This window comes from Nannobrachium achirus, assembly GCF_963921795.1.
Source record: "Nannobrachium achirus genome assembly, chromosome: 8".
NCBI classification, from domain to species: Eukaryota; Metazoa; Chordata; class Actinopteri; order Myctophiformes; family Myctophidae; genus Nannobrachium; species Nannobrachium achirus.
This window is the reverse complement of record NC_137817.1, coordinates 28,129,827-28,156,215: the sequence shown is the minus strand read 5'-3', so window position 1 is coordinate 28,156,215 and position 26,389 is coordinate 28,129,827. Positions and strand designations below refer to the sequence as shown.

Genomic DNA, 26,389 nt, shown 5'->3' with positions numbered 1-26,389 from the left:
TTCTACATTTTGAACTAAAGTTCATGGTTCCCCAAAATGAACTAACTTAGTTCTTATTAGTTATTTTTTTTAACCATAATATTTTTATACTTTTGGCTATTCAAATGTTTTTTTTTTTTTTTTTTTACCTTGCTGCAAGCTATTATTTGTCAAAATTATTGACACAGCCCAAATAGAACCACACACAGCAATTACCGTATTTCATCCAACTTAACATTGAAGTGCCCACAATATTTAGGTGCCCACCACTAGTGCCCAGTCTTCCTGCACCCTCATAATGACTGACCACTCACTGACTTTTCATTTAGACCACCATATAGGTGTAATACATGATAATAGATTCTATTGTGTTATAACCACTATCATAATCTATTATAGTGTATTATAATTATCATAGTAATACATTAATACTTTATAGTGTATTATAATCACAGTTATAATCCATTATAGTGTATTATAATTGGGATAGTTGTAATACAAATTTATATTGTATTATAATCCGCTAAATCTAGCGACCCGGTCGGTAGATTTAGCGACCCGGTCGGTAGATTTAGCGACCCAGTCGGTAGATTTAGCGACCCAGTCTGTAGATTTAGCGACCCAGTCGGTAGATTTAGCGACCCGGTGGATATTAAAGGGGAAATCCAGACCAAAACATACCTACCCCCTACATAGCTACATGTTTTCTACATAGCTACGTAGCTACGGCTATTCTAGAAGCTTACTACACTAGAAGCGTACGTTATCTTCTCATTCATACTACTGGGTTCTAGCTAACTAACTAGATTATATTCTTTAGCTGCTATTTATTTTTATTTATACCACACCAAATTCAGGGGGGGAATATATTTTGGTCTGGATTTCCCCTTTAATCCATGCATGCAAGCTAGCATTAATGTAGTGGTGAAGTAATAAATTATGGGCACAAAATATATTGTTACGTCAAATACGTTGGGTGAAGAGAGATGACATAAAACTACTACTAGATAGTACAGTCTTAGTTATGTGTAGGCCTACTAGGTGCCATGTATAATTAGGCTCTACTGTTTAAAAAATGCACAGGTATCCCTTTAACCTCAGAGAATGAATCGTACTGAATATTGTGCCACCACGGAAATGGGGTATTTTTTTGCTTTGATGTCATGACTTTTATGGCTAAAAATCTGTTTCCTCTGGAAGCGCAATATCTTTAATCAACCTCTGACCCAATTGAAAAAGGGTAGGCTTTACTGCTGTTTCCCCCCATGTCATCAATAACTAAAAAACGACTTAACTTGTAACTCTGTAACTTGTTTGGTGTCCTCTGGTCTCCTGAGGCCTTTCCTGATCATCAAACCTGGGCCACTCCTGCATCTGAAAGAATATAAATGCTGCAGCATCCTTTAGCCTGACTTGTGGAACAGAGCAATGCCATTGCTGAAGCTTGCCCTTTTGGTTATGCTAATTGGGAAGGGAGACTTGGTATATAGGTTGCAAGGCACGGCTGAGCCACCTGAGCTGTCCCAGGATGGAGACCTTGTTATTGGAGGCATTTTCTCATTCCGCACAGGGCAAGATGGTGTCATTGACACATTTCAGACAATTCCGCAAATACGAAAATGCAAAAAGTATGTATTGTTCCTAATTTATGCATGTGTGTAAAATGGATATATGTGTCTGAATCTGTTTGCATGTTAGAGGTCAATTTATTCTTTCTTTTTCACCTTGCAAGCTTTAATTTCAGGGAATTTAAATTTGCTCAGACAATGATCTTTGCCATAAATGAAATCAATAGAAATCCTGAAATACTCCCTGATGTTAAGCTTGGATATAGGATCTATGATGACTGTGGAACTATGGATATATTGAGGGCTGCAATAGCACTGCTGAGTGGACAAAAGACAGACATTTTTGAAAATAACTGCACCAAAATTGACACTGTGCAAGCTATCCTTGGACATTCAGGATCAAGGCCTACTATTGCATTTGCACGAGCTGTTGGGAGGTTTCATGTACCTGTGGTAAGAACATGATAAAAAACTGCATTCAGTGTCAATTTAATCGACCTTTACATAGTTTGTTGTTTTATTTGAATTAATTTATACATCTGTGTGACTGCATGTTTAATGTTACCCATAGTGAAACAGTAATCTTCTATGCTGCCCCTCATTTTGCCTTTTTTACCTGCAGGTCAGCCACTTTGCAACCTGTGCATGTCTGAGCAACAGAAGAGAATATCCTACTTTCTTTAGAACCATTCCCAGTGATTATTACCAGAGCAGAGCTCTGGCAAAGCTGGTCAGTCACTTTGGCTGGACATGGGTAGGGGCTATATGCGTTGACAATGAATATGGCCTCAATGGCATGGCCGCTTTCATCCAAGCTGCATATGAATATGGAGTGTGCATAGAGTACTCTGAAGCAGTTTCACGATCAGGGCCAGTTCATGAGATGCAGAGAATTATAAAGATCATCAGGCAATCAACTGCCAAGGTCATCATGGCGTTTATGTCCCACAGAGAAATCAAGGTTCTAGTAGCAGAGCTGTACAAACAGAATATTACAGAACTACAGTGGCTGGGAAGTGATGCCTGGATCACAGACCACTCTCTCACTGCCAGTGAGGGACACAGCATCCTGCTGGGCTCCATAGGCTTTACTGTTAGCAGAGCTCAGATTCCAGGGCTGGAGGAACATCTCAGGGAGCTTCACCCCTCACAGTTCCCCGACAGCCAGTTTGTCAAAGACTTTTGGGAAGATGTGTTTGACTGTTCTCTGAATGTGTCTTCTGAGACGCAAAAACCACTGTGCAGTGGCTTTGAGAGCTTGCAAGATGTTGACTCGCAGTTCACAGATGTTTCCGAGCTGAGATTCACTAACAATGTCTACAAATCGGCTTATGCAGTGGCTCACGCTCTTGACAACCTGTTCAAATGTGAGGTTGGTCATGGTCCATTCTCCAATGGGAGCTGTGCTGATTTTACCCACATACAGCCTTGGAAGGTCAGCAGTCGTAACTTCCCTCACATTCCTGGCACACAATTATCAAACAATATTTATGACAGTTGCCATCAATATAATGCTTTAATGATACTTAATTTCTTTCAAAGGTATTGCATTATCTGCACACTGTGAATTTCACCACAAAGGAAGGGGAAAGAGTTTATTTTGACAGAAATGGAGACTCTCCTGCAAGATATGAACTCGTGAATTTACAAATAACTAACAAGGGGACAATGGAAGGAGTTACAATTGGCATGTATGATGCCTCTCTTCCAGTGAGATATCAGTTTATGATGAATAACATCTCAGCTGTCTGGGGTGGCGGTGTGACCACGGTAAAACGGGGAACTGGGAATGTATTTTCACACATTTTACAGAGTTGATGTGGGGATGGGTTGAATTCTACATGGTGTTTGTGTTGCAGGTACCGGTGTCAGTGTGCAGTGAAAGCTGTTCCCCAGGAACTCGCAAAGTCCTGCAAAAAGGAAAGCCAGTCTGCTGCTATGACTGTGTGCCGTGTCCAGCAGGTGCGATTAGCAATGTAACAGGTTAGTTTACAAACAATAATGCAGTACTTAAATGTATTCAAACGGCTAAGTTAACAATTAAACAGTAATTCATGCGTGTGTGCATGTGTGCGTGCGTGCGCGCGCGTGCGCATGCATGTGTGTGTTTGTTCGTGCGTGCGTGCATGCGTGCATGCGTGCGTGCATGATGTATTTCGTATTGATTAAACAGTTCTGTTTTTATTTTGTTTTTTTACAGATTCAATCCGTTGCATGAAATGCCCTGCGGAGTACTGGCCCAACAGAAATAGAGATACCTGCCTTCTAAAGGACATTGAATACTTGGCTTATGGTGAAATCATGGGATCTCTCTTAGCTCTGTTTTCCCTGTTGGGAGCATTTATGACTGTGGCCACAATATTGATCTTCTACTGCCACATAGAGACTCCGCTGGTCAGGGCCACCAACTCTGAATTGAGTTTTCTTCTGCTGTTCTCCCTGACTCTGTGTTTCCTGTGTTCTCTGACCTTCATTGGCCGTCCCTCAGAGTGGTCCTGTATGCTGCGACACACAGCGTTTGGCATCACCTTTGTTCTCTGCATCTCTTGTGTTCTGGGGAAAACTATAGTGGTGTTAATGGCCTTCAGGGCGACACTGCCAGGCAGTAATGTCATGAAATGGTTTGGACCTGTACAACAAAGGCTTAGCGTTATGGGTTTCACTCTGATACAGGCTCTGATTTGTATCCTGTGGTTAACAATAAACCCTCCCTTTCCTGTCATGAATTTCACACATTTTAAGGAAAAGATAATTCTTGAATGTGCTCTGGGTTCAGCTATAGGTTTCTGGGCTGTGTTGGGGTATATCGGTCTCTTGGCTGTCTTGTGTTTTTTTCTGGCTTTTTTAGCTCGAAAGCTGCCTGATAACTTTAATGAAGCCAAATTGATCACTTTCAGCATGCTGATATTCTGTGCTGTGTGGATCACCTTTATCCCAGCTTATGTCAGCTCTCCTGGAAAGTTCACTGTAGCTGTGGAGATATTTGCAATACTGGCCTCAAGTTATGGAATGCTTTTTTGCATTTTCCTTCCAAAATGTTATATAATATTATTGAAACCAGAGAAGAATACAAGAAAACACATCATGGGGAAGACATCGAATGGTTAACAATGATATATATTATTATTAACCATCATAACTTAATTAGGTTTTGCAGTAGAATAGAACATATTCACAGTTCCTAGTGCAATATTAATTTATGTATTCTCTCTTGCAAGAGGAAAAAAAAAGAAAAAGCTTCCTGTAAGGTCAAACTGATACGATCTGTTGTTACGTATTATCAGTATATTAGTTAAAATACATATATTCATTTGTTCTCATAAATAACTATTAAAAGCTGTGGTACAATTCTGATTAAAATGATCATCTCTCCTCATAATTTATGTCTTCTGTCAGGATGGAGTTTCCCCACGTCCAAATATGTAGTAACAGCATAATTGTTGTGTGAATAAGGTCAATTGTAAAATGACTTGTAATGTCAGAATTTTGTATTATTATACTTCTAAATAAAAACTCTCTGATAAAACTCTGAAATCATATAATGCTTCATTTTGCCTGCAAACAGCTCTTAAGATTTTCAAAATATGCAGGCTGACTCTCATTCCCCTGATATTCTAAGACAGGGGTCTTCAACGTTTTCAGGCCAAGGACCCCTTAGCTGAGAGAGAGATGAAGCAGGGACCCCCACTATATTGAATAAAATTGTGTTACAGATTATGTTCATAGATTTCTTTGACATGTTTGACAGCACTGTCATCATGTTGGAGTAATGTGTCTGCTTTTCTTTTCCCTCTACAAACCTCTGCCAAAAATAGCCGATCTACAAGCTTACAACGCCTCGCAGCGTAAGGCGTTGTAAGCTTGTAGATCTGCTATTTTTCCACTCAGTTCCACTCAGAATAGGGATGCTAGGGTTAAAGTGGTAAATGTAAAAAACATGATCATATCACACGAAGATTTGGCGGCCCCCCTGTAGTAACTCTGAGGACCCCATACTGTAGGGTCCCGGACCCGCTGTTGAAGATCCCTGTTCTAAGCTCAATGAACAATGATGCAATACACTGAAAGAGAGACATGTCACATGCATACACAGTTACACACATAATAACAAATAAAGAAACAAACACACTGACAGAAAAATAAGTCTCCAGCTGGTGCCAACATCCCTATTACCCTATGGTGTGATTCCAGACACGGGGGATAAAACAGTACAACATATTGCCTCATCCTCTTACACAACATGTGCAACATGTGAGTCATGGCCTCAGGGTGAACGTCAGGGTCTATGTGTACATTTGCACTAATGACATTATATTAACATATATTATTAAAACCTGATGCAGAATTATGATAAGCCACTACCATAGCTTGTATATGACCTTCTACTTCAGCGATTGGGATTTTTCCTTCAATATTAATAACGTTTAACTTGGAGTATTCATGGGTTGCAATTGAAGTCCTACACCCGCCATGTTGAGGACCAACACAGGTGTTTGATTTGAAATCCCAAACAGCTGGTTATTAACAATATATTATACTATTCTTCATCTTATTCCAGAAGCCTGGTGGTTCTCAAAGTGGGGCCTGGGGACCCCCAGGGGTCATTGGGAGGGTTCTAGGGGGTCCCGAGCAAAAGTAGTCAACATAGACTGTACAACTGCTGTTGGCTTGATCAGGCTGATTAAGATGGGGAATGTGGGATGCAAGCCATCAGACTCTTTAGTCGTGTTTGGTCTGTTTTAAAAGTGTAGGTTAGGTTGACTATGCTTAGATGCCTATTTTAGATTTCTTTTAAATCAAATGTGTTTTTATTGATGACTCTATGAGAGCTACTGTAACACCTTCATTTACCCTCGGGATGAATAAAGCACATACCTACCTACTGTACATAGCATCACAATCATTTTAACCACTTCATGCATTTATATGTTGGCTACTCAAAAATATTTTTTCCCCCTTCATAAATCTTCTTTTCTGGGGGTCCCTGGCTCAAAACCTTTTCAGTTGAGGGTCTGTAGCAACTCATAATGTAATAACAGCTCATGTAATAAGGGCTCATAATGTAATAAGAACAATTTAATAAAAACTCATAATGTAATAATCAGCTCATAATGTAATAAAAATCACACCCGTGTGAAGTGGAGCTGTGTGTGTGTGTGTGTGTGTGTGTGTGTGTGTGTGTGTGTGTGTGTGTGTGTGTGTGTGTGTGTGTGTGTGTGTGTGTGTGTGTGTGTGTGTGTGTGTGTGTGTGTGTGTGTGTGTGTGTGTGTGTGTGTGTGTGTGTGTGTGTGTGTGTGTGTGGATCATGTGTACCGATTTTTGGGACATTTGAAGAAAATATGTAGGAAAAGGAGCAAAAAGTGTGTTTTGGAGAAAATTCAAGATGGCGGAAAATCTATCATGGCGCAAATGGGCGTGGCCTATATGGGGAGTTGCGTCATGACCCAAGGAATCCAGGGAAAAAATATTTTTAATTTTCCGACCTACGGTTCAAGAGTTACAGGCCAAAACGTAAAGTGGGGTGTTATGGCGCCACCATGCGGCCAAATGACACAATTATTTTTTATTTAATCCTTGAAATCATTATGAACCTCCTCTCCAAGTCTTGAAACTCTAGCCCCTATGGTTTGCGAGAGACAAATAATTGAATGTGAGTTTTTGCGATTCCCATTATAAGTCAATGGGGAAAATTTATTCACTAATAAATTAATATCAATTAAACTATAGAACCTTTCTCTTAGAAAAGTAATAGCCCACGATTCCCGAGTAAGCCGTTCGATTTGACATATGGCGCGAGTGTGTGGTGGCAAAACTGTGGGACTAGTGGCGTGCCGAAGTTTAGGAAGTTCAGGCTACATACAGACACACACACAGACAGACAGACACACAGACAGACCCACACGGCCACGTATAGGGAGCCTGTGCTTCACACAGCTCCAAAAAACAAGCGCATAACGTAATAATGGATTTTTCAATAATGTAATAATGTAATAATGTGTTACATTAAGAACCTCCACATAGGAGGCTCATAATGTAATAAAACTTCATAATGTAATAATGCATTTTTGGAGCTGTGTGAAGCACAGGCTCCCTATACGTGGCCGTGTGGGTCTGTCTGTGTGTCTGTCTGTCTGTGTGTGTGTCTGTATGTAGCCTGAACTTCCTAAACTTCGGCACGCCACTAGTCCCACAGTTTTGCCACCACACACTCGCGCCATATGTCAAATCGAACGGCTTACTCGGGAATCGTGGGCTATTACTTTTCTAAGAGAAAGGTTCTATAGTTTAATTGATATTAATTTATTAGTGAATTAATTTTCCCCATTGACTTATAATGGGAATCGCAAAAACTCACATTCAATTATTTGTCTCTCGCAAACCATAGGGGCTAGAGTTTCAAGACTTGGAGAGGAGGTTCATAATGATTTCAAGGATTAAATAAAAAATAATTGTGTCATTTGGCCGCATGGTGGCGCCATAACACCCCACTTTACGTTTTGGCCTGTAACTCTTGAACCGTAGGTCGGAAAATTAAAAATATTTTTTCCCTGGATTCCTTGGGTCATGACGCATCTCCCCATATAGGCCACGCCCATTTGCGCCATGATAGATTTTCCGCCATCTTGAATTTTCTCCAAAACACACTTTTTGCTCCTTTTCCTACATATTTTCTTCAAATCTCACAAAAATCGGTACACATGATCCACACACACACACACACACACACACACACACACACACACACACACACACACACACACACACACACAGCTCCACTTCACACGGGTGTGATTTTTATTACATCATGAGCTGATTATTACATTATGAGCTTTTATTACATTTTAATTATTACATTATGCGCTTGTTTTTTATTACATTATGAGCTGATTATTACATTATGAGTTTTTATTACATGTTTTTATTACATTATGAGCCCTTATTACATTATGAGTTGCTACACACCCTGCCAACTTTGTTGATGAAGAATGGAGCAACTATCTGCTAAACATGCAGCAAATGAATACAAATGGGGATCATTTAGCTGTACAAAGAGCACCCACAATGTTCAACATACAGTTCGTGATTGTATCGACACTGGGTGTTGATGCAACATCGATAATATACCCATGAGGTCAGTATGACAACAGCTAGTTCTGGGCCACTTTGCCGAAGGTCATGGGGACCTTTATGTAAGCCTTGATGGACCAGTCACACACTTGATTCAAAGAGTCCAGGAAGCAGAGGAGAGCGCACCACTTCGATCTGTCCCTCACTCTGGCCCTAAGTCTAGCCCTCACTCTGGCCCTGACTCGGTACCTCACTCTGGCCCTGACTCGGTCCCTCACTCTGGCCCTGGGCCGGATTTATAATAGGGCTTGACGTGCTGAAGCACAGGGCATCAACAACCACAGGGGGGCACCAGAGGATCAACTGTAAACAAAAGATATTCACATGAGCTAAGCTAAGCTAAGCTAACGTTGCTGTCTGTAATGACTGGTTACACCTAAGGGTTTTGAAGAAACGTTAGGTGGATACTAGTATGCACAACTCTAAAAGAACTGGTGCACTATTGTGATGGAGCGCCTCAGTGTGGCTGCAGGGTTAAGGTGCTATCTATCCCTGATTGATTGATTGATTGATTGATTGATTGAAGACTGTATTAGAAGTTTGCATAGGAAAAGGTTCATGACAGTACAGTTCACTGGTACAAGGTCAACTAAATGGAGATCCTAGTAAGCTTTTTGGCTTACAACTGAGACCACACTATTAAGTAGGGTGACCAGACGTCCCGGTTTGGCCGGGACTGTTCGTTTTCAAGCTGCGTGTCCCGGTGTCCCGACAAATATCTCTAAAACACTAATATGTCCCGCTTTTCAACATTCACTACACAATTGTGCCAATAATAGTATCTCTTTTCAGTGGTTGCATAGACATTTATCATGTTCTTTTCATGAAAACATGCTCACCTAACCAATCAGAAAACATGTACAAATTAATTGTGCGTCTGAATTCAATGCTGAGGCTCTTTGTCAATCACTCACTGCCTGTTTGCAACCCTGCGGTGTATGTGCGCTTGCACGAACGTTAGAGAATGGGCACGCACGTGCGCGATAACTTGCGCATTGCTTTTAGGGTCCCGGTTTCAGGCAACAGTGGTTTGCGTCCCGGTTTGAGCGTCTGAAAATATGGTCACCCTACTATTAAGTCATTATGCTAATGTATGGACGTCTCTGTTGTTTCATACACCATCTTTGGGCATATTCTAGACTATTGTTATTTATAATTTGAGCTTGACTGTGATACATGTGGCTACCTGTTTGATTGATGTTTTTGTGGGATAGAGAAGCCAGGGCTTGTACTGTAGTTACATAATGGTCCCCATGACCTTCGGCAAAGTGGCCCAGAACTAGCTGTCGTCATACTGACCACATAGGGACATTATCGATGTTGCATCAACACCCAGTGTCGATACAATCACGAACTGTATGTTGAACATTGTGGATGCTCTTTGTACAGCTAAATGATCCCTATTTGTATTCATTTGCTGCATGTTTAGCAGATAGTTGCTCCATTTTTCATCAACAAAGTTGGCAGGGTGTGTAGCAACTCATAATGTAATAGGGGCTCATAATGTAATAAAAACATGTAATAAAAACTCATAATGTAATAATCAGCTCATAATGTAATAAAAAACAAGCGCATAATGTAATAATTAAAATGTAATAAAAGCTCATAATGTAATAATCAGCTTATAATGTAATAAAAAATACATTATTACATTATGAAGTTTTATTACATTATGAGCCTCCTATGTGGAGGTTCTTAATGTAACACATTATTACATTATTACATTATTGAAAAATCCATTATTACGTTATGCGCTTGTTGTTTTATTACATTATGAGCTGATTATTACATTATGAGTTTTTATTACATTTTTCTTATTACATTATGAGCCCTTATTACATTATGAGCCGTTATTACATTATGAGTTGCTACATGTGTAGCAACTCATAATGGGTCCGTGGAAAAATACATGCTCATTTACCGTCCTTGACAAGTTCGAGAGCCACTGCACTAGCCTGCAAAATGTTCCAGTGAATCTCAAAGACAACTTCTGGCTACACTGTACAGGCCCCAAACCTCATGCCAAGTGTTTCTTGCATCCGATGATTCAGCTCTATAAAATACTGTAGCAGACGTCCTCTTGAAATGACCAGGAGTGTGGTGGACAGTAACTACAGTAATAAGTACTTTTACTGAAGTTTTTTTTTTTTTTTTCACTCCACTACATTCCAAAGACAAACATTGTACTTTTGACTCCACTACATTTCTTGGAAGGGAGAAAAGTACACTATGAATGAACCTTTAATCCATATTTCCAAAAGAAAATAAATTAGTGGAAGCATTTGCTATGCATTCCATGCCTATAATGGATTATTTATCCACCTGTTTCCGCGGGATTTTACTGGAGATTATTTGGACCTGTTTGGACCACACTTCCGGTTTAACAGCAGACATACAGTACAAGCTCACGTCGTGTCGCAGATGCAGCCTGTTGTGAGCTTGTAAATCACACAAGGCTGCGGCGCCGGAAGCTCGGTACAGCCGAGCAATGCACTATGGGGCGTTGGAAAGTCGTGGATATACTTATAACGAATTATATCTGCTCATAACGTATATCATAGTTTTAAGAGCTCATACTCTAGTCTAATGCTTTATAACCTCACAACACATTATAAACGTTATTATAATGACTTATAAGGACATGTATAAATGTATTGTAATCTGCTTACAACATGGCATAATTACAGTTATAAGTAGGCCTTATAAGTAGGCCTACTCATAAGCTCATATAATGCAATCATAACACATTCTACAGCTTGTTATGTCCAAGTGTCCCAGTCTGTGTACACATTTGATACGGTTGCAATCATTTTGGCACATGAAACATGACGTTAACCACTTATTAAAGCCTCTATACTTAGTTAGATAATATTAGTTTGCCAGGGTAAGCTCTGTACTAAGCTACAGTACAAGCTGATTCATCGCGTTTCACCGCATTGTGAGCTTGTAGCTCGTCTATTTTCCAAATGTTCCCCCACAATAGGGCATAGCAGTGGCTGCCATTTTGTGGTGCCACAGATAGAAACCCCATTAGTTTGTTTCCCCCACAGAGATAAGAAATACGTTTAAGCCTGGAACCAAGTCATCCAGGCTCCTGGTGAATCATGGCAATAAAACTTTTGATTCTGTGTCAAAAAATATTTCATTATGTATACTATCCTATATTAAAATTGGGAGGGTCCATTTGGTTACCAACTCTCCATCATTTAAATGGGGACCACCTGGAACCCCCTCAAGCACCACTGGTTGAGAACCACTGGCATACAGGGACTATAAAAGCATGTGTGCTACAGGGTGGGAGACGACATCCTGGCCTGCAGAGCGGAGTCATGCCACTGCTGAGGCTGGTGCTTCTGGCCCTGCAGCTCAGCATGGTGAAGTCGGTGTGTAGACTGCAGGTAAGGGCACTGCTACCTGAGCTCAGCAAGGACGGTCATCTCTTCTTGGGGGGCATCTTCACCTTTCGCACTGGCTTTAGAGGGAATGTTCCAACTTTTCAGAGTTTACCCAATCCTCCCAGATGTTTGAAGTGAGTATGGACTTTTTTTTTGTATAGTTTGTTTCTTTTTCTATGCAAATTGATGTTGTTTACCGTAGTTGCTTATTTGAAAAGGTGTTGTGTTAATGCCTTTCCTTCTAGTGTTAATACAAGAGAATTCAAATTTGCCCAAACCATGATCTTTGCTATCGAAGAAATAAATCAAAACCCTTCTATCCTCCCTAATCACAAACTGGGCTACAAAATCTATAATGCCTGTGGATTATCAAACATCATGCAGTCTGCCATCAGTTTAGCAAATGGACAGAGGGAGCTCATAAATGAAAGGAGCTGTACGAAGTCTGAAACTGCTCTGGCTGTGCTAGGCCACTCGGGCTCTACACCAACTATTGGATTTGCACGGATTATTGGCAGGTTCCAGATTCCAGTGGTAAACATCTTAGTTTTCTTATTACGAAAGAGCCTGTCTGGAGTCAATATGCTAATAATAGAGATACATATCATTTGTGATTCTGTTCATAATATTGTGAGCAGCATGTAGAAACATTTTCAATTAATCCCAAATATCACACATTTTATTTACACAGATCAGCCACTTTGCAACTTGTGCATGTCTAAGCAACAGAGAAGAGTTTCCATCTTTCTTCAGAACCATCCCTAGTGACTATTACCAGAGCAGAGCCCTGGCAAAGCTGGTTAAGCACTTTGGCTGGACCTGGGTCGGTGCAATAAGCAGCGATAATGATTATGGAATCAATGGAATAAGAACCTTTATACTAGCTGCACAAGAATTGGGAGTGTGTGTTGAGTATTCTATGGCCTTTGAGCAAACAGGACCAATTCACAAACTGGCAAAAGTGGTTGAAGTCATAAAACATTCCACTTCTAAGGTCATCATGGCCTTTGTGACCCACAGAGAAATTAAGGTCCTTGCAAGACAACTACATAAAGAGAACATTACAGGATTGCAATGGGTTGGCAGTGACGCCTGGATCACAGACCACTCTCTCACTGCCAGTGAGGGACACAGCATCCTGCTGGGCTCCATAGGCTTCACTGTTAGCAGAGCTCAGATTCCAGGGCTGGAGGAACATCTCAGGGAGCTTCACCCCTCACAGTTCCCCGAAAGCCAGTTTGTCCGAGACTTTTGGGAAGACGTGTTTGACTGTTCTCTGAATGTGACTTCTGAGACGCAAAAACCACTGTGCAGTGGCTTTGAGAGCCTGCGAGATGTTGACTCGCAGTTCACGGATGTTTCTGAGCTGAGATTCACTAACAATGTCTACAAATCAGTTTATGCAGTGGCTCACGCTCTTGACAACCTGTTCAAATGTGAAGATGGTCAGGGTCCATTCTCCAATGGGAGCTGTGCTGATGTTACCCACATACAGCCTTGGCAGGTAAGAAAGACAATGATCAAACTGTAAACTCATTTGTATCTACAGTTAATTTTCACGTTAATACACAATAAAATCCACATTGTTAATTTTAACCCTGAAAGTGTGAAACAATCTACCTTCAAAGTCACACATCAATTGTTAAACTTTCGGAGATAAATTAACAGTCCACATTTTGCTGCTTAGAAAAGAAAAGAAAATTAAGAAAAGAAAGGCTAAAGGATAGAATCCTTGTTCTCTACAGGTTTTGCATTATTTACAAAATGTTGATTTCTCTACAAAACAAGGGGAGAGGGTGTTTTTTGACAATAATGGCGATTCACCCGCGATATACGAACTCATCAATTTACAAAGAGTCACCTCTGGAACTATGCATGTAGCCAACATTGGAATTTATGATGCTTCCCTGCCCAGTGAGCATCAGTTCGTCATGAAAGGTCTCCACCCAGTGTGGGGAGGAAGTAGTGACACGGTACATATTCATTTATCCTTATTGTCATATTTATGGTTTGTGGGCCAGTATGCAATTTCATGATTCACAAATCCTCATACATATTGTTACATGCGTCTTCCATTATTATTGTCTGGTATTGAATTATGTGTAAAAAAATTGTAAATAGCAACATTTAAAATAAAATAAAATAAAAATCAATTAGATTCAATTCAATAGGCTCTATGCATATATGCCATTTTGTTCTACTTCCGGGTGTCTTTCGACTTCCTTCACAGGTGTTACTGATGATACTAATGAAGGCTCTGTTTGATTTATTGTGCTGTGGTTCTGTATGGGGACATTTGGAACCCACTCAAGGACACTTTGAGACCCACTGGTGTAGCAGAGTGTTTCCAGTGAGCCAACATGCACAATATCAGCACCCTGACTCTGTTTGACCAGAATGGAACAGACCCTTCATTAGTATCATCAGTAACACCTGTGAAGGAAGTCGAAAGACACCCGGAAGTAGAACAAAATGGCGTAGATGCATATAGCCTATCAAGGAGTACAAAGTTCACATGGACTGTGTGTTTGTGCACCAGGTGCCTGTTTCAGTGTGCAGTGAGAGCTGTCTCCCAGGAACTCGTAAGGTTTTGCAGAAAGGAAAGCCTCTCTGCTGTTTCAAGTGTATACCTTGTACAGTGGGAGAAATAAGCAACAGCACAGGTATGCCTCGGCAAGGAAAGTCTTTTCATTTGTATGTCAGTCTTTACTATAATCTTCGCATTGCCACAGCATCAAATTGCTCTTTTTGTCTTTGCCTTAAAACAGATTCGACGGAATGCTTCAAATGTCCTGTCAAATACTGGTCCAATGTCAGAGGAGACGCATGCATCTTAAAAGAAATTGAGTTCCTTTCTTACACAGAAATCATGGGGATCATTTTAATGTTCTTTTGTTTCATGGGAGTGATTTTGACAGTGATTATAGCAATTATTTTCTTCCAGTTCAGGGAGACTCCTGTGGTCAGGGCCAACAACTCTGAGCTTAGCTTCCTGCTACTGTTCTCCCTGACTCTGTGTTTCCTGTGTTCTCTGACCTTCATTGGCCGTCCCTCAGAGTGGTCCTGTATGCTGCGACACACAGCGTTTGGCATCACCTTTGTTCTCTGCATCTCTTGTGTTCTGGGGAAAACTATAGTGGTGTTAATGGCCTTCAGGGCGACACTGCCAGGCAGTAATGTCATGAAATGGTTTGGACCTGTACAACAAAGACTCAGCGTTTTGGCCTTCACTCTGATACAGGCTCTGATTTGTATCCTGTGGTTAACAATAAACCCTCCCTTTCCTGTCATGAATGTCACACATTTTAAGGAAAAGATAATTCTTGAATGTGCTCTGGGTTCAGCCATAGGTTTCTGGGCTGTGTTGGGGTATATCGGTCTCTTGGCTTTCTTGTGTTTTTTTCTGGCCTTTTTTGCGAGAAAGTTGCCTAATAACTTTAATGAAGCCAAATATATCACCTTCAGCATGCTGATATTCTGTGCTGTGTGGATCGCCTTTATCCCAGCTTATGTCAGCTCTCCTGGAAAGTTCACTGTAGCTGTGGAGATATTTGCAATTCTGGCCTCAAGTTACGGAATGCTTTTCTGCATTTTCCTGCCAAAATGTTATATAATATTATTGAAACCAGAGAAAAATACAAAAAAACATATCATGGGGAAGACATCTAATAACCAGTAAGACGCCCTAAGGGCGAGAAGTGAGGTTGCGCTGAAACAACAGAGATGGGCATTCCCAGATGTGGGCTTAATATTGATGACATCAGGGATCTCCATATATGAGCATAAGAGGGACATGGACAGAATTAACTAGAAAAGATGCAATTGGAAATTGCAAGTGTGGTTGCTTATTTATTGCCTAGATAGCCAGAAAGTCATGTGAAGCTCAACCAATCCTCGCTAGCACCCCATTGAATTCAACTACAATCAGAATAAATGACATCACTGATGATGTCAGATTGTGTATCCAGTGACATGAGACTGAGTGACTGGCAGGTTTTCATAGTAAATGCAACATTATTAACCATTATAAGTTAATTATTTTTTTCTTCAGTACATGTACATATTCAAAACTAGTGCATATTGTCTGCTTCTTTCAATACAGGGCCTTCAGGGCAAGGATTCTTGTCCTGTCTTACAAATCCTGATATGTGTCATCCCCCCTCCCCCCTTTCCCCGACAAGAATATGAAGTACTTTTCAGAATAAAGTTATTCTAGAATGTGCTCTTGGTTCAGCTGTATTGTATTGTATTGTATTGTATTGTATTGTATTGTATTGCATTCCATACAGTCCATGCTATTTTTGAAAAGTCGTGAAAACGTGTGCAAATCTTTATGTATTTTTTAAGCGAACATTTGTAACTCAAATTTTGCTTCTGGGGGTCCCTGGAACTAAATATTTTGAGATGGGGGTCCGTGGCCAAATACATATCATTTTGGGGGTCCTTCACATAAAAAAAGTACCACTGACATAGAAACATAGGTTTTTCTAAAAACCTTCGAAGGATTTGAAATATTCAAAGACTTGCACGAATTTCACGATTTAAAAAAAATAGCAGATCTACAAGCTCTGCTACAAGCTCTGCTATTTCTGCGGGCTTGTATATCTGCTATTTTTCAATAGTTAAATTACCCAGGGCCCAGAATTTGGTGCGACACCCCTGAGTACCCCAACAAGACTGGGTCAAAACCCAGAATGCAACTTGCGGAATTGTAGGCAATTTTCTTAGGGATAGTCAGTGGCCTCTCTTGAAAATGTGATTTTAATATCAATTATCTGGTTAAATAAAGGATATGATGATAGTATATACCGTAATTTCTGGACTATAAGCCGCACCAGCAAAATTTAGAACAAAAACTAATGTTTACATATACAGTATAAGCCGCACCTGACTATAAGCCGCAGGTGTCCCTCCTGCTTCCTGCTAGAGCGGTCCTGGTGGCCGTTAGCTGTAAAAATCTATATACGTATAAATCCTTGTTAAAGACCATTGTAAAACTAACTAACTGGCCATTAGCTGTAAAAATCTCTATATAAGCCGCAACGTTGTATAAGCCGCAGGGTTCAAAACATGGGAAACTAGAAGAAGTGCTCTTCCGAGCACAGGTCTCCACCAGCCACGCGTCCTGGTGGTGGTATAATAGGCCAATGTAAAAAGGGTGGCATGTGTTCTTCACCAATCTTAGGCCTTTCGTGGCGCCACCATGAGGCTGATTTGAACATTTTGTAGTGTAATTTCTTCCTTGGCCTTTTGCGAATGTGCGTGCACAATTTCATTACAATTGCACGCTGTTTGATTTGAGGCATTTTGTTTGAAACGGATCAATCCTGCAAAGTTTGGAGGCCAATCTTAGCCAATCAGGATGGAATATTTAATACAGGACAGATCTGTCTTGATCATATGACTGTAGAGATACTGTGTACTGATTTGTGTTCATTTTGGGTAAAATCTGAAGGAGTAATATCCAAAAATGTGTCTTACATAAGTCGGCCTCCAGGTGGCGCTATAAAAGGCTGATGTGAAAAATGCAAGGAAAGGGTTTTTCCTTGGCCTATAGGGAGTGCGCTTACAAAGTTTGAAACTGATCGGTGGAGTTATAGGTAAAACCACGAATTGGCCTGTTATAGCGCCACCATGAGGCTGATTTCAAAAATGTGAAGTGGCATTTCTTCCTCATCCTAGTGGGAACGTGTGTGCGCGATGTCATGTTAATTGCACTCTGTGTTTGTGATTTGAGGCATTTGGTCCAAAACGGACCAATCTTTTAAACTTTGAAAGCCAATCTCAGCCAATCAGGATGGAATATGGACAATCAGAGAGAACCATGTCGATCACATGACTGTAGAGATACTGTCTACCGATTTGCGTGATTTTTTTTGACAAAATCTGTAGGAGTACTGGCCAAAAGGTAGTTTTGCACAAATTGGCCTCCTGGTGGCGCTAGAACAGGCCCATGTGAAAAATGTGGGGCAGAGGTTCTGAATTGGCATCCAGGGAGTGCGCTTACAAAGTTTGAAACTGATCGGTGGAGTTATAGGTAAAACCACGAATCGGCTTGTTATAGCGCCACCATGAGGCTGATCTCAAAAAATTGAAGTGGCATTTCTTCCTCAGCCTAGTGGGAACCTGTGTGCGTGATTTCATGTTAATTGCACTGTGCGTTTGTGATTTGAGGCATTTTGTCCAAAATGGACCAATCTTACAAACTTTGAAAGCCAATATCAGCCAATCAGGATGGAATATGGACAATCAGACAGATGCGTGTCGATCACATGACTGTAGAGATGCTGTCTACCGATTTGCGTGATTTTTGGACAAAATCTGTAGGAGTAGTGTACAGAAATGTGTTTTGCAAACATCGGCCTCATGGTGGCGCTAGAACAGGGCCATTTGAAAAATGTGGGGCAGAGGTTCTGAATTGGCATCCAGGGAGTGTGTGTGCTCATTTTGGTAGCGTCCGGGCCAACGGCGCCGGAGATTAGCTGGTAACAAACTCGGAGGACGGACACACGGACGCACGGACGGACGCACGGACGCACGGACAGGGGCGAAAACATACTCTCCCCCTGCCTTCGGCTGGTGGAGACAAAAAGCCTGCGGCTTATAGTCCGGCAATTACGGGTATTGTGTCAACTGATGTGAATTACTGGAAAAGGTTTATCTGCAAAGGTGCCGGATCCCATTGCTCATTCATAGCTGCATAGGAGATTTTTCACTCTTAAAATATATTATCCTTGGTTTCTGTGTCACTAAACAATAATAGCCAGGGAAGGCCTTATGCCCCTCAAAAAAATGGCATGGCATTCTTTTTTTTATAATTGTACAATTGAGATTATATTCATTCATATTCAGTCATTTTAAGCTCCTGGCAGCCATTCTGGATGCCATTTTGAAAATTACACCTTTACGTAAAGTATATTCTCCTATGAATAATAAATATCTTAAACAGCTGGTGCCATAGTTTTTTACTTTTTCAGTTTTGTATGTGTCTATGGAGTTAACCTTACTCTAATAGACTACCGGGTGTGGTTATAATGCGCACATTTGCCTCCCCAAGTTTTGGTTTCTTCCTGAAAGCCATTTGAAAAACACTGATTTAATGACATCATAAAATCATCCCCTCCCCTTTTACCATACACCCAACACTGTGGGTGTGGCTAACTTCAGCTGGGCCACCACCCGCCTGACCTCACCAAGCAGGTCTACTTAATGAGCAGGTGGGTGTGGCCACATAAAAACATAATTTTAACACTTTCTGTAGGTATATTAATGACATAGTTCAAAGTTGAAAATGAGTGGTATTCTCTCTTAATGAACAGGTGGATGTGGCCACATAAAACATAATTTTAATGAGGAAATAAAGGAGAGTCCTATTAGGACTAAAGTCATCAACCGACCAACCAACATACCTCCATTGGAGCTGCCACTATATACTAACCTGACTCCGCCAGATGGAGTTCCTCATACAGCCTCCATCAGGAACCACTCAGGACCAACCGCTGAAGAAGGCCGTCCCTTTTTTTCAAGCTATTTGGCAGGTGATTGGATGGGACTGTCTGTCTATCACAGTCTGGGTGTGCTAACTCCCACCAGTCATATTGACATGTCTGTATGGCGTATTGTAGCTGCGCTGGAAGGAAAGTAAACATTAAAAGCAAGCCTCGTTTTTTCAAACACTTCACGTCGCGGTCCCCCGATGGGGATCGAGGCGGGTGTGGGGGGCCGTGACGTGAAGTGCGTTTGAAATAAGAGGACCACAGCAGCTTGTGGTAGCGGCAAAGATGAATAGTGAAAGAACTACAGTGTAACTGCAACAGGCGCTTCTCAATCGCGTCACAGAGACCGGTCTCGCTCTGATCCCTCGCTCTGATTGGTTCAAACCGGGCGCTGTTCGGTGTACAGTAGCACCAATCTATGAGTGGTTCAAGATGGAGGCTGCGTGAGGAACTCAATACTCCACCATCTGGCGGAGTCCATTAACTATATATTGACTGAATATTGATTGAATACTTTATTAGCAGTTCACATACAGTAGGAAACGCACAAGACAGTACATTTCAGATACAGGGTCTACTAATAGCATTTAAACCCAAGAAAGCACCTTACATTGCGGTCCTTTTGTACTAAATTCAAAGAGACATTAACCCATTTAAGACGGGATACTATTTGTAACTATAGCCTCGTAAACCAGCCTCCTCTTGCATGCATCAGGAGGAATCGGGTTTACGAGGCTCATTTGTAACTATACCTTTCAATACGGGAACCCCTTTTGGGGTTCTTGTTGCTATGTACAGTATACAGCAACAAACATATTTTGTAATTTCTTTAATGAGTATTCGAACTTTTTCAGAAAATATTTTTTAGAATCCTAGAAGTCCTAAATGGCAGACAAATATACACAGTACTTTGCAAAACCTCATATAACAGTCAGAAATCAGAAAGAAATAGAAAGCGGTCTATTGAGCCAATCACAGCACGACCTGCAAAGCTTGGCCAATGGGACCCTGGGCCTACAGCAAACTTTGAGCCGTTTTTGCCAAGATGTAGGCCATATCTAGACCAGATGTAGGCCACGCTTCAGTTTACTTTAGCCCTGGACATTTTACACAACAAACTTTGAGCCATTTGTGCCAGATGTAGGCCATACCTACTGCAGGCCACGCTTCAGCTTACTTAAGGCCCGGACATTTTTTTACACGTTTTTCCCATTGGTTTTTGACCGGACATAGCCCGCTGTAGGAGCTATAGCTCCTGTTCCAGGAGCACCGCTCATAAATATGTACAGCAAAGTAAACAAGTCGACACACAATTTATTGATTGGCTTGCTGGTTTATTTATCAGTGTCCTACATTTATTACAATACAGTATATACCAGTAAGACTCACTAATCGGGAGATAAGCGACCGTTGGTCGCTTATCTCCACAAATATCACAACCTCCACCTCTCACGTCATACGGGCAGCCATAGTTACACCTGGAATGTTGAATCTCCATATATGGAGATAACCTACGCATCACACAAAGTCTGACCTCACCAGCCCATACTTGGGCATGGACGACTTATATCTCCATATACGGAGATGGCCATATATGGAGATACGATGACATCACAGAGTCCACAGCTGATGATGTGGCGTGATGTCATACAATACACAAACAAGCCCTATATAAAGGGGCAATTCTCACCAGGGAAGAGAGCATTCCTCGACTCAGACCTTATCGCCAGGATCAACTAAGCTTATAGCTTATCATCACATCCAACCATCTTAAGATACTCAGCTAGTGGGGAATGCTCTCTTCCCTGGTGAGAATTGCCCCTTTATATAGGGCTTGTTTGTGTATTGTATGACATCACGCCACATCATCAGCTGTGGACTCTGTGATGTCATCGTATCTCCATATATGGCCATCTCCGTATATGGAGATATAAGTCGTCCATGCCCAAGTATGGGCTGGTGAGGTCAGACTTTGTGTGATGCGTAGGTTATCTCCATATATGGAGATTCAACATTCCAGGTGTAACTATGGCTGCCGATGTCATTGTGACCGTCAGGGAGCAGTTTACTATGAAAACCTCCACCGGCCGTCCGTCGGTCGGTCACACGTCACACGTCACACCTTTGCCCTGCTCATATCTCCGCATCAGTATATAGGGCTTGTTTGTTTATTGTATGACATCACGCCACATCATCAGCTGTGGACTCTGTGATGTCATCGTATCGCATCAGTATATAGGGCTTGTTTGTTTATTGTATGACATCACGCCACATCATCAGCTGTGGACTCTGTGATGTCATCGTATCTCCATATATGGCCATCTCCGTATATGGAGATATAAGTCGTCCATGCCCAAGTATGGGCTGGTGAGGTCAGACTTTGTGTGATGCGTAGGTTATCTCCATATATGGAGATTCAACATTCCAGGCAATGCTCTCTTCCCTGGTGAGAATTGCCCCTTTATATAGGGCTTGTTTGTGTATTGTATGACATCACGCCACATCATCAGCTGTGGACTCTGTGATGTCATCGTATCTCCATATATGGCCATCTCCGTATATGGAGATATAAGTCGTCCATGCCCAAGTATGGGCTGGTGAGGTCAGACTTTGTGTGATGCGTAGGTTATCTCCATATATGGAGATTCAACATTCCAGGTGTAACTATGGCTACCCGTATGACGTGAGAGGTGGAGGTTGTGATATTTGTGGAGATAAGCGACCAACGGTCGCTTATCTCCCGATTAGGGAGTCTTACTGGTACTGATGTCAGCAGTGTGATGTCATACTGATGCGGAGATATGAGCAGGGCAAAGGTGTGACGTGTGACGTGTGACCGACGGACGGACGGACGGACGGACGGACGGACGGACGGACGGCCGGTGGAGGTTTTGATACTAAACTGCGACCTTACGGTCGCAATAATATATAGACACAATTTTAATGGTGATAATCTTATTCTCTTGATAATTCCTGTTGGCCTTACGCAATAATTGTGTAAACGTGCCTCTGAGAATGGTTCATTGGTATGCGTCCTTCACCTGGGTGGCCTACAGGAAACTATAAAACACACATCGTTTCAGGTATCCAGTCTGTGCCAAGGGAGAAGCTCTGAGATGAGACCAGTCACACTTGTGTTCTTAGCACTGTTCACAGGGATACTGTCACCCTGCACATGGCTCTGCCTGAATCAGAATAATGAAGTCAGTCAGTATGGGTCTGAAGAAAAGACAATGGCCTCCACTTCAAATGGCTCCACTAGAAAACCTGTCAGTCAGGACAAAGAGGAGCTGACATCGGCATGTCATAGGTGAGTACATTTTTCCTCACATGTTCACTTTCACTATTTTTCTTGTACCATTTCTAACCTTTACAAATGTTTGTCTTACAGGTGCTTTCTGTCAATCTTTCCAAAGCACAACAGTGGATTGTATACTGTATGATTAATCACCACATAGCTTTAATTGTACAATTTCCTCTGTCGGGAACTGTGATTGAATTATTGTGGGATATCTAAACAGGCAATTAAACAATCTCTAGAGGAACGTTTTGGAGCCAATGAGTCAATTACAAATTAAAATTCAGGTCATTTTGCAGCAATTATGTGTGTAGTAATTGCCTCTCTATTGAGGCTTTGCATTTTACCAAGGCCTCAACTCAGCCGACTCGAAACTACTGAACGCTTTTCAGCGTCTCCATTTGGATAATGCTTGCTTTGTTTGAATGCAATAATTGGGAACTTGTAACTGACTTTCTGTTGCATATATCATTTAGGAAGACCTCAGTCGACATAACTGTTTTTTGTGAGGAGATAAAAAGAGACTCTGCATTTCCACCTGGTGTGACCGAGTGCTTCATGCTCTGTCAGACTGACAACCTGTTACAGAAAGATTTATCAGAGGCTTCGAATGGTGAGGAGGAAGAAGAGCAGGGCTGCAAAAGTAGAATTCAGATGTTGCTGAAGGAGCACTGTCTCACCCACGTGGTGCAGGTGAGAGGCACAGATTGGGCTCGCGTTCCGCAGAAGATCCGAGTCATGTTTGCCAAAGAGAAATGTAAAATGTGATTTGCTTATCGTTGTTGTCGGGTGGAAACCTTGTATGTCCAAAACCCTTTGTTTTGCATTTATCATTTTAAAACTGATTTAAAATAGTGAAACTAATAGTGATCTACAGTACAAGCACCCAACGCCTCCCATCACGAGGTGTTGTGTGCTTGTAGATCTGCTTTTTTCACTAGTTTTTTGTGACAGTCTGGTATGATGAAGCAGGGCTTTACTTTACGAAAAAAACGTACAAATTTGAAACTTGGAGATACGAGATTTCTGCCTGACAGTGACGTTATGTTATGTTCTTTTGAGACGAATTGTAACCATCTAATCAAATGTATTCCGTGTTCCTTCTCTTGGCACAGATGAGCACCGATAATCACGGCACATGTTTGAATGAAAGCTTTAGCTACCATTTATCGATTAATCATAGAAATATACCTCAGCCAGTCAGTGCATTTGTTCTGATGGAGCAGCGGAACAGGCAATGTGTCCTTATGAACAAGACATACAAACCGGAATGGGAAGTTCAGTACATTGTATGGACATTGTATGGAATATATGACTATCCAATTCCAGATGCCTTCATCTTCGTTCTGTCTGAAAGCCTGCTGAGCCTGGGATTTTTACGTGAATTGGAAAACTCCAGGATCTGCTGTGCACTATGGATGTGCACATTTCTTCATGTACCCCGGCTCTCCTGCTCCATTCTACCCAAGTGCAAAGTCTGTCTTAGGGTAGTGTGTTTCACAGCACAGTCAGGTATCCCCGCTGGGAGAACACACAAAGACAGCAAGGTGAATCAAGGTGAATTTGCATCATGCCAGGTGTGTGTGCATTTATATGTGCTATTAGGGCTGTCACAATTATTACATAATCGTCTAATCGTGATTATTTGACATTATCGTGATTATTTTGTCATAATCGTCATAATCGTGAATGAAAAATGTCAGAAATAGTGGAAATAGCAGATCTACAAGCTCACAACGCGTCGCATCGCGACGCGTTGTGAGCTTGTAGATCGGCTATTTCCACTATCAATGTTATTTTTTTAAGTAGTAAGTTGTCAAATATGTCAGTAATCTACCATATGCAACTTCAAAGCCTAAAAGCCAAACAGAAATGTAATTATCAACGTCAAAAACACAATTAAATCGTTAATCGCCAATTATTTGAGTGACAATTAATCGTCATGTAAAATGTCATATCGTGACAGCCCTATGTGCTATATAATTGTATTAATCAATGACTAATGCATAATAACTGTACATTACAGATTCATGTACTAAATATCTTGTTACAGCAGCTGCTGCTGATATTATATGCAACAAAATGTCAGACAGGAACAATAAAATCAGGTAAGGCGGGACAATAGATTTAATGTAGGCCTACCTACTGTATTAATCACTAACTTTTTCAAGACTTTACGGTTACATTTTCTCCATGTATGTCTTCACAGAATTTCAAGAGAATGGCAATCTTGTGGCCACCAGCAGAGGTGTTGGGAGATTGCTATTGGCTGCTCTTTTACTGCTTGGAACATTTCTGACAAGAACATTAATATTGCCACGTAGATACATTCCTCCCCGTGGCAGGAACACCACAGTAGTGGTCCTTTGCAGTGTGACATTATACTCATTCCCAACACCGTGCTTCACTGGCCAGCACTCTGTGTGGTCCTGTATTCTTCGCTACACTGTGTGTGAAATCACCCATGTCCTCTGTATGTCTTGTGTTCTGGGAAAAACAATGCAAGTGTTCATTGCCTTTAGGGCTGCACGGACTCTCATGAAATGGTTTGGTCTTGCACAGCTGCAGCTTGAGGCTCTGGCTTTTACTATCATACAGAGCCTGATACTTCTTCTGTGTTTAATCCTCATCCCTCATTTTCCTACGAAGCACTGCCATGAAAGCATCAGTCTTGAGAGTGAGAGTGGGCCTGTGCTGAGCACCTGGCCAGAGTTAGGACTTGTAGAGCTCCTGGCTATTTTGTTTTGTGTGTTTGCCTCACTGACTGGCAGACTAAAATCCATACAGGCAAAAATTAATGTGTTGAGTGTTCTCATACACATGCAATTGGTGGTCTGGCAACAATGTGCCACAGTTCAAAGAAAGTATGTACTGGTTATTAAGATTGACAGGCCAATTTGAGTTTCTTTTCCAAATGCCTTTTTTATATGAAAGCTACCATAGGTTCTATCTTTGAAAAGGAGAGGGAAAATAAAATAAATGATAGTTACATTGTATCTATAGTATACACATGTATCTATTGTATTTTATGTTGCAATATTTAATTAATGACTTTCTACTGTTTTTATATACATCTCCTGTGTCATCGTCAGCTTGTGCTGTAGTCCTACAGCAACAAATACGAATAGTATCTGTCTGAAGACATTACATCATTTAGAATACTTTTCAGTGATCAATACATTAAAGGTTTGTCTATATCATGGAATAAATAATTTATACATTCAATGCTGTACATTACATTTATAAATAATACATATGTAACGACTATGTTATCACTCACTGTACAGTAGCTTTTACCAACTAGCCTACTGTAAATAAAATGCATTTTGAAATTCATCTTGTATGTATACAGTCATCGTGTATCTAGTGATTTATACATCACTAGCCCTTACCCGTTCAAAGATATGAGCTCCGAAATGATGTGCAGTGTGTGGATTATGGGATGTGCACTGTGCACACAGTATATGAGGGATGAAAAGTAACTTTAACTGGTGCTTGCATGCTAATATGTAGGAGCATCAATGT

General features: G+C 41.1%; 1 protein-coding gene across 1 annotated transcript in view; it reads left to right on the top strand.

Moving 5' to 3' along the window:
- Positions 1-26,389, top strand: part of LOC308290024 (uncharacterized protein) — a gene marked incomplete at both ends in the record, with an annotated part of 44,364 nt that overhangs the window by 7,885 nt on the left and 10,090 nt on the right. Inside the window, 7 exons of the mRNA XM_080731801.1 lie at positions 1,453-1,607; positions 1,712-2,000; positions 12,762-13,574; positions 13,816-14,043; positions 14,610-14,733; positions 14,839-15,745; positions 23,341-23,557. Coding sequence (XP_080587927.1) covers positions 1,453-1,607; positions 1,712-2,000; positions 12,762-13,574; positions 13,816-14,043; positions 14,610-14,733; positions 14,839-15,745; positions 23,341-23,557 — 2,733 coding nt within the window. The remainder of the gene's footprint in view (positions 1-1,452; positions 1,608-1,711; positions 2,001-12,761; positions 13,575-13,815; positions 14,044-14,609; positions 14,734-14,838; positions 15,746-23,340; positions 23,558-26,389) is intronic.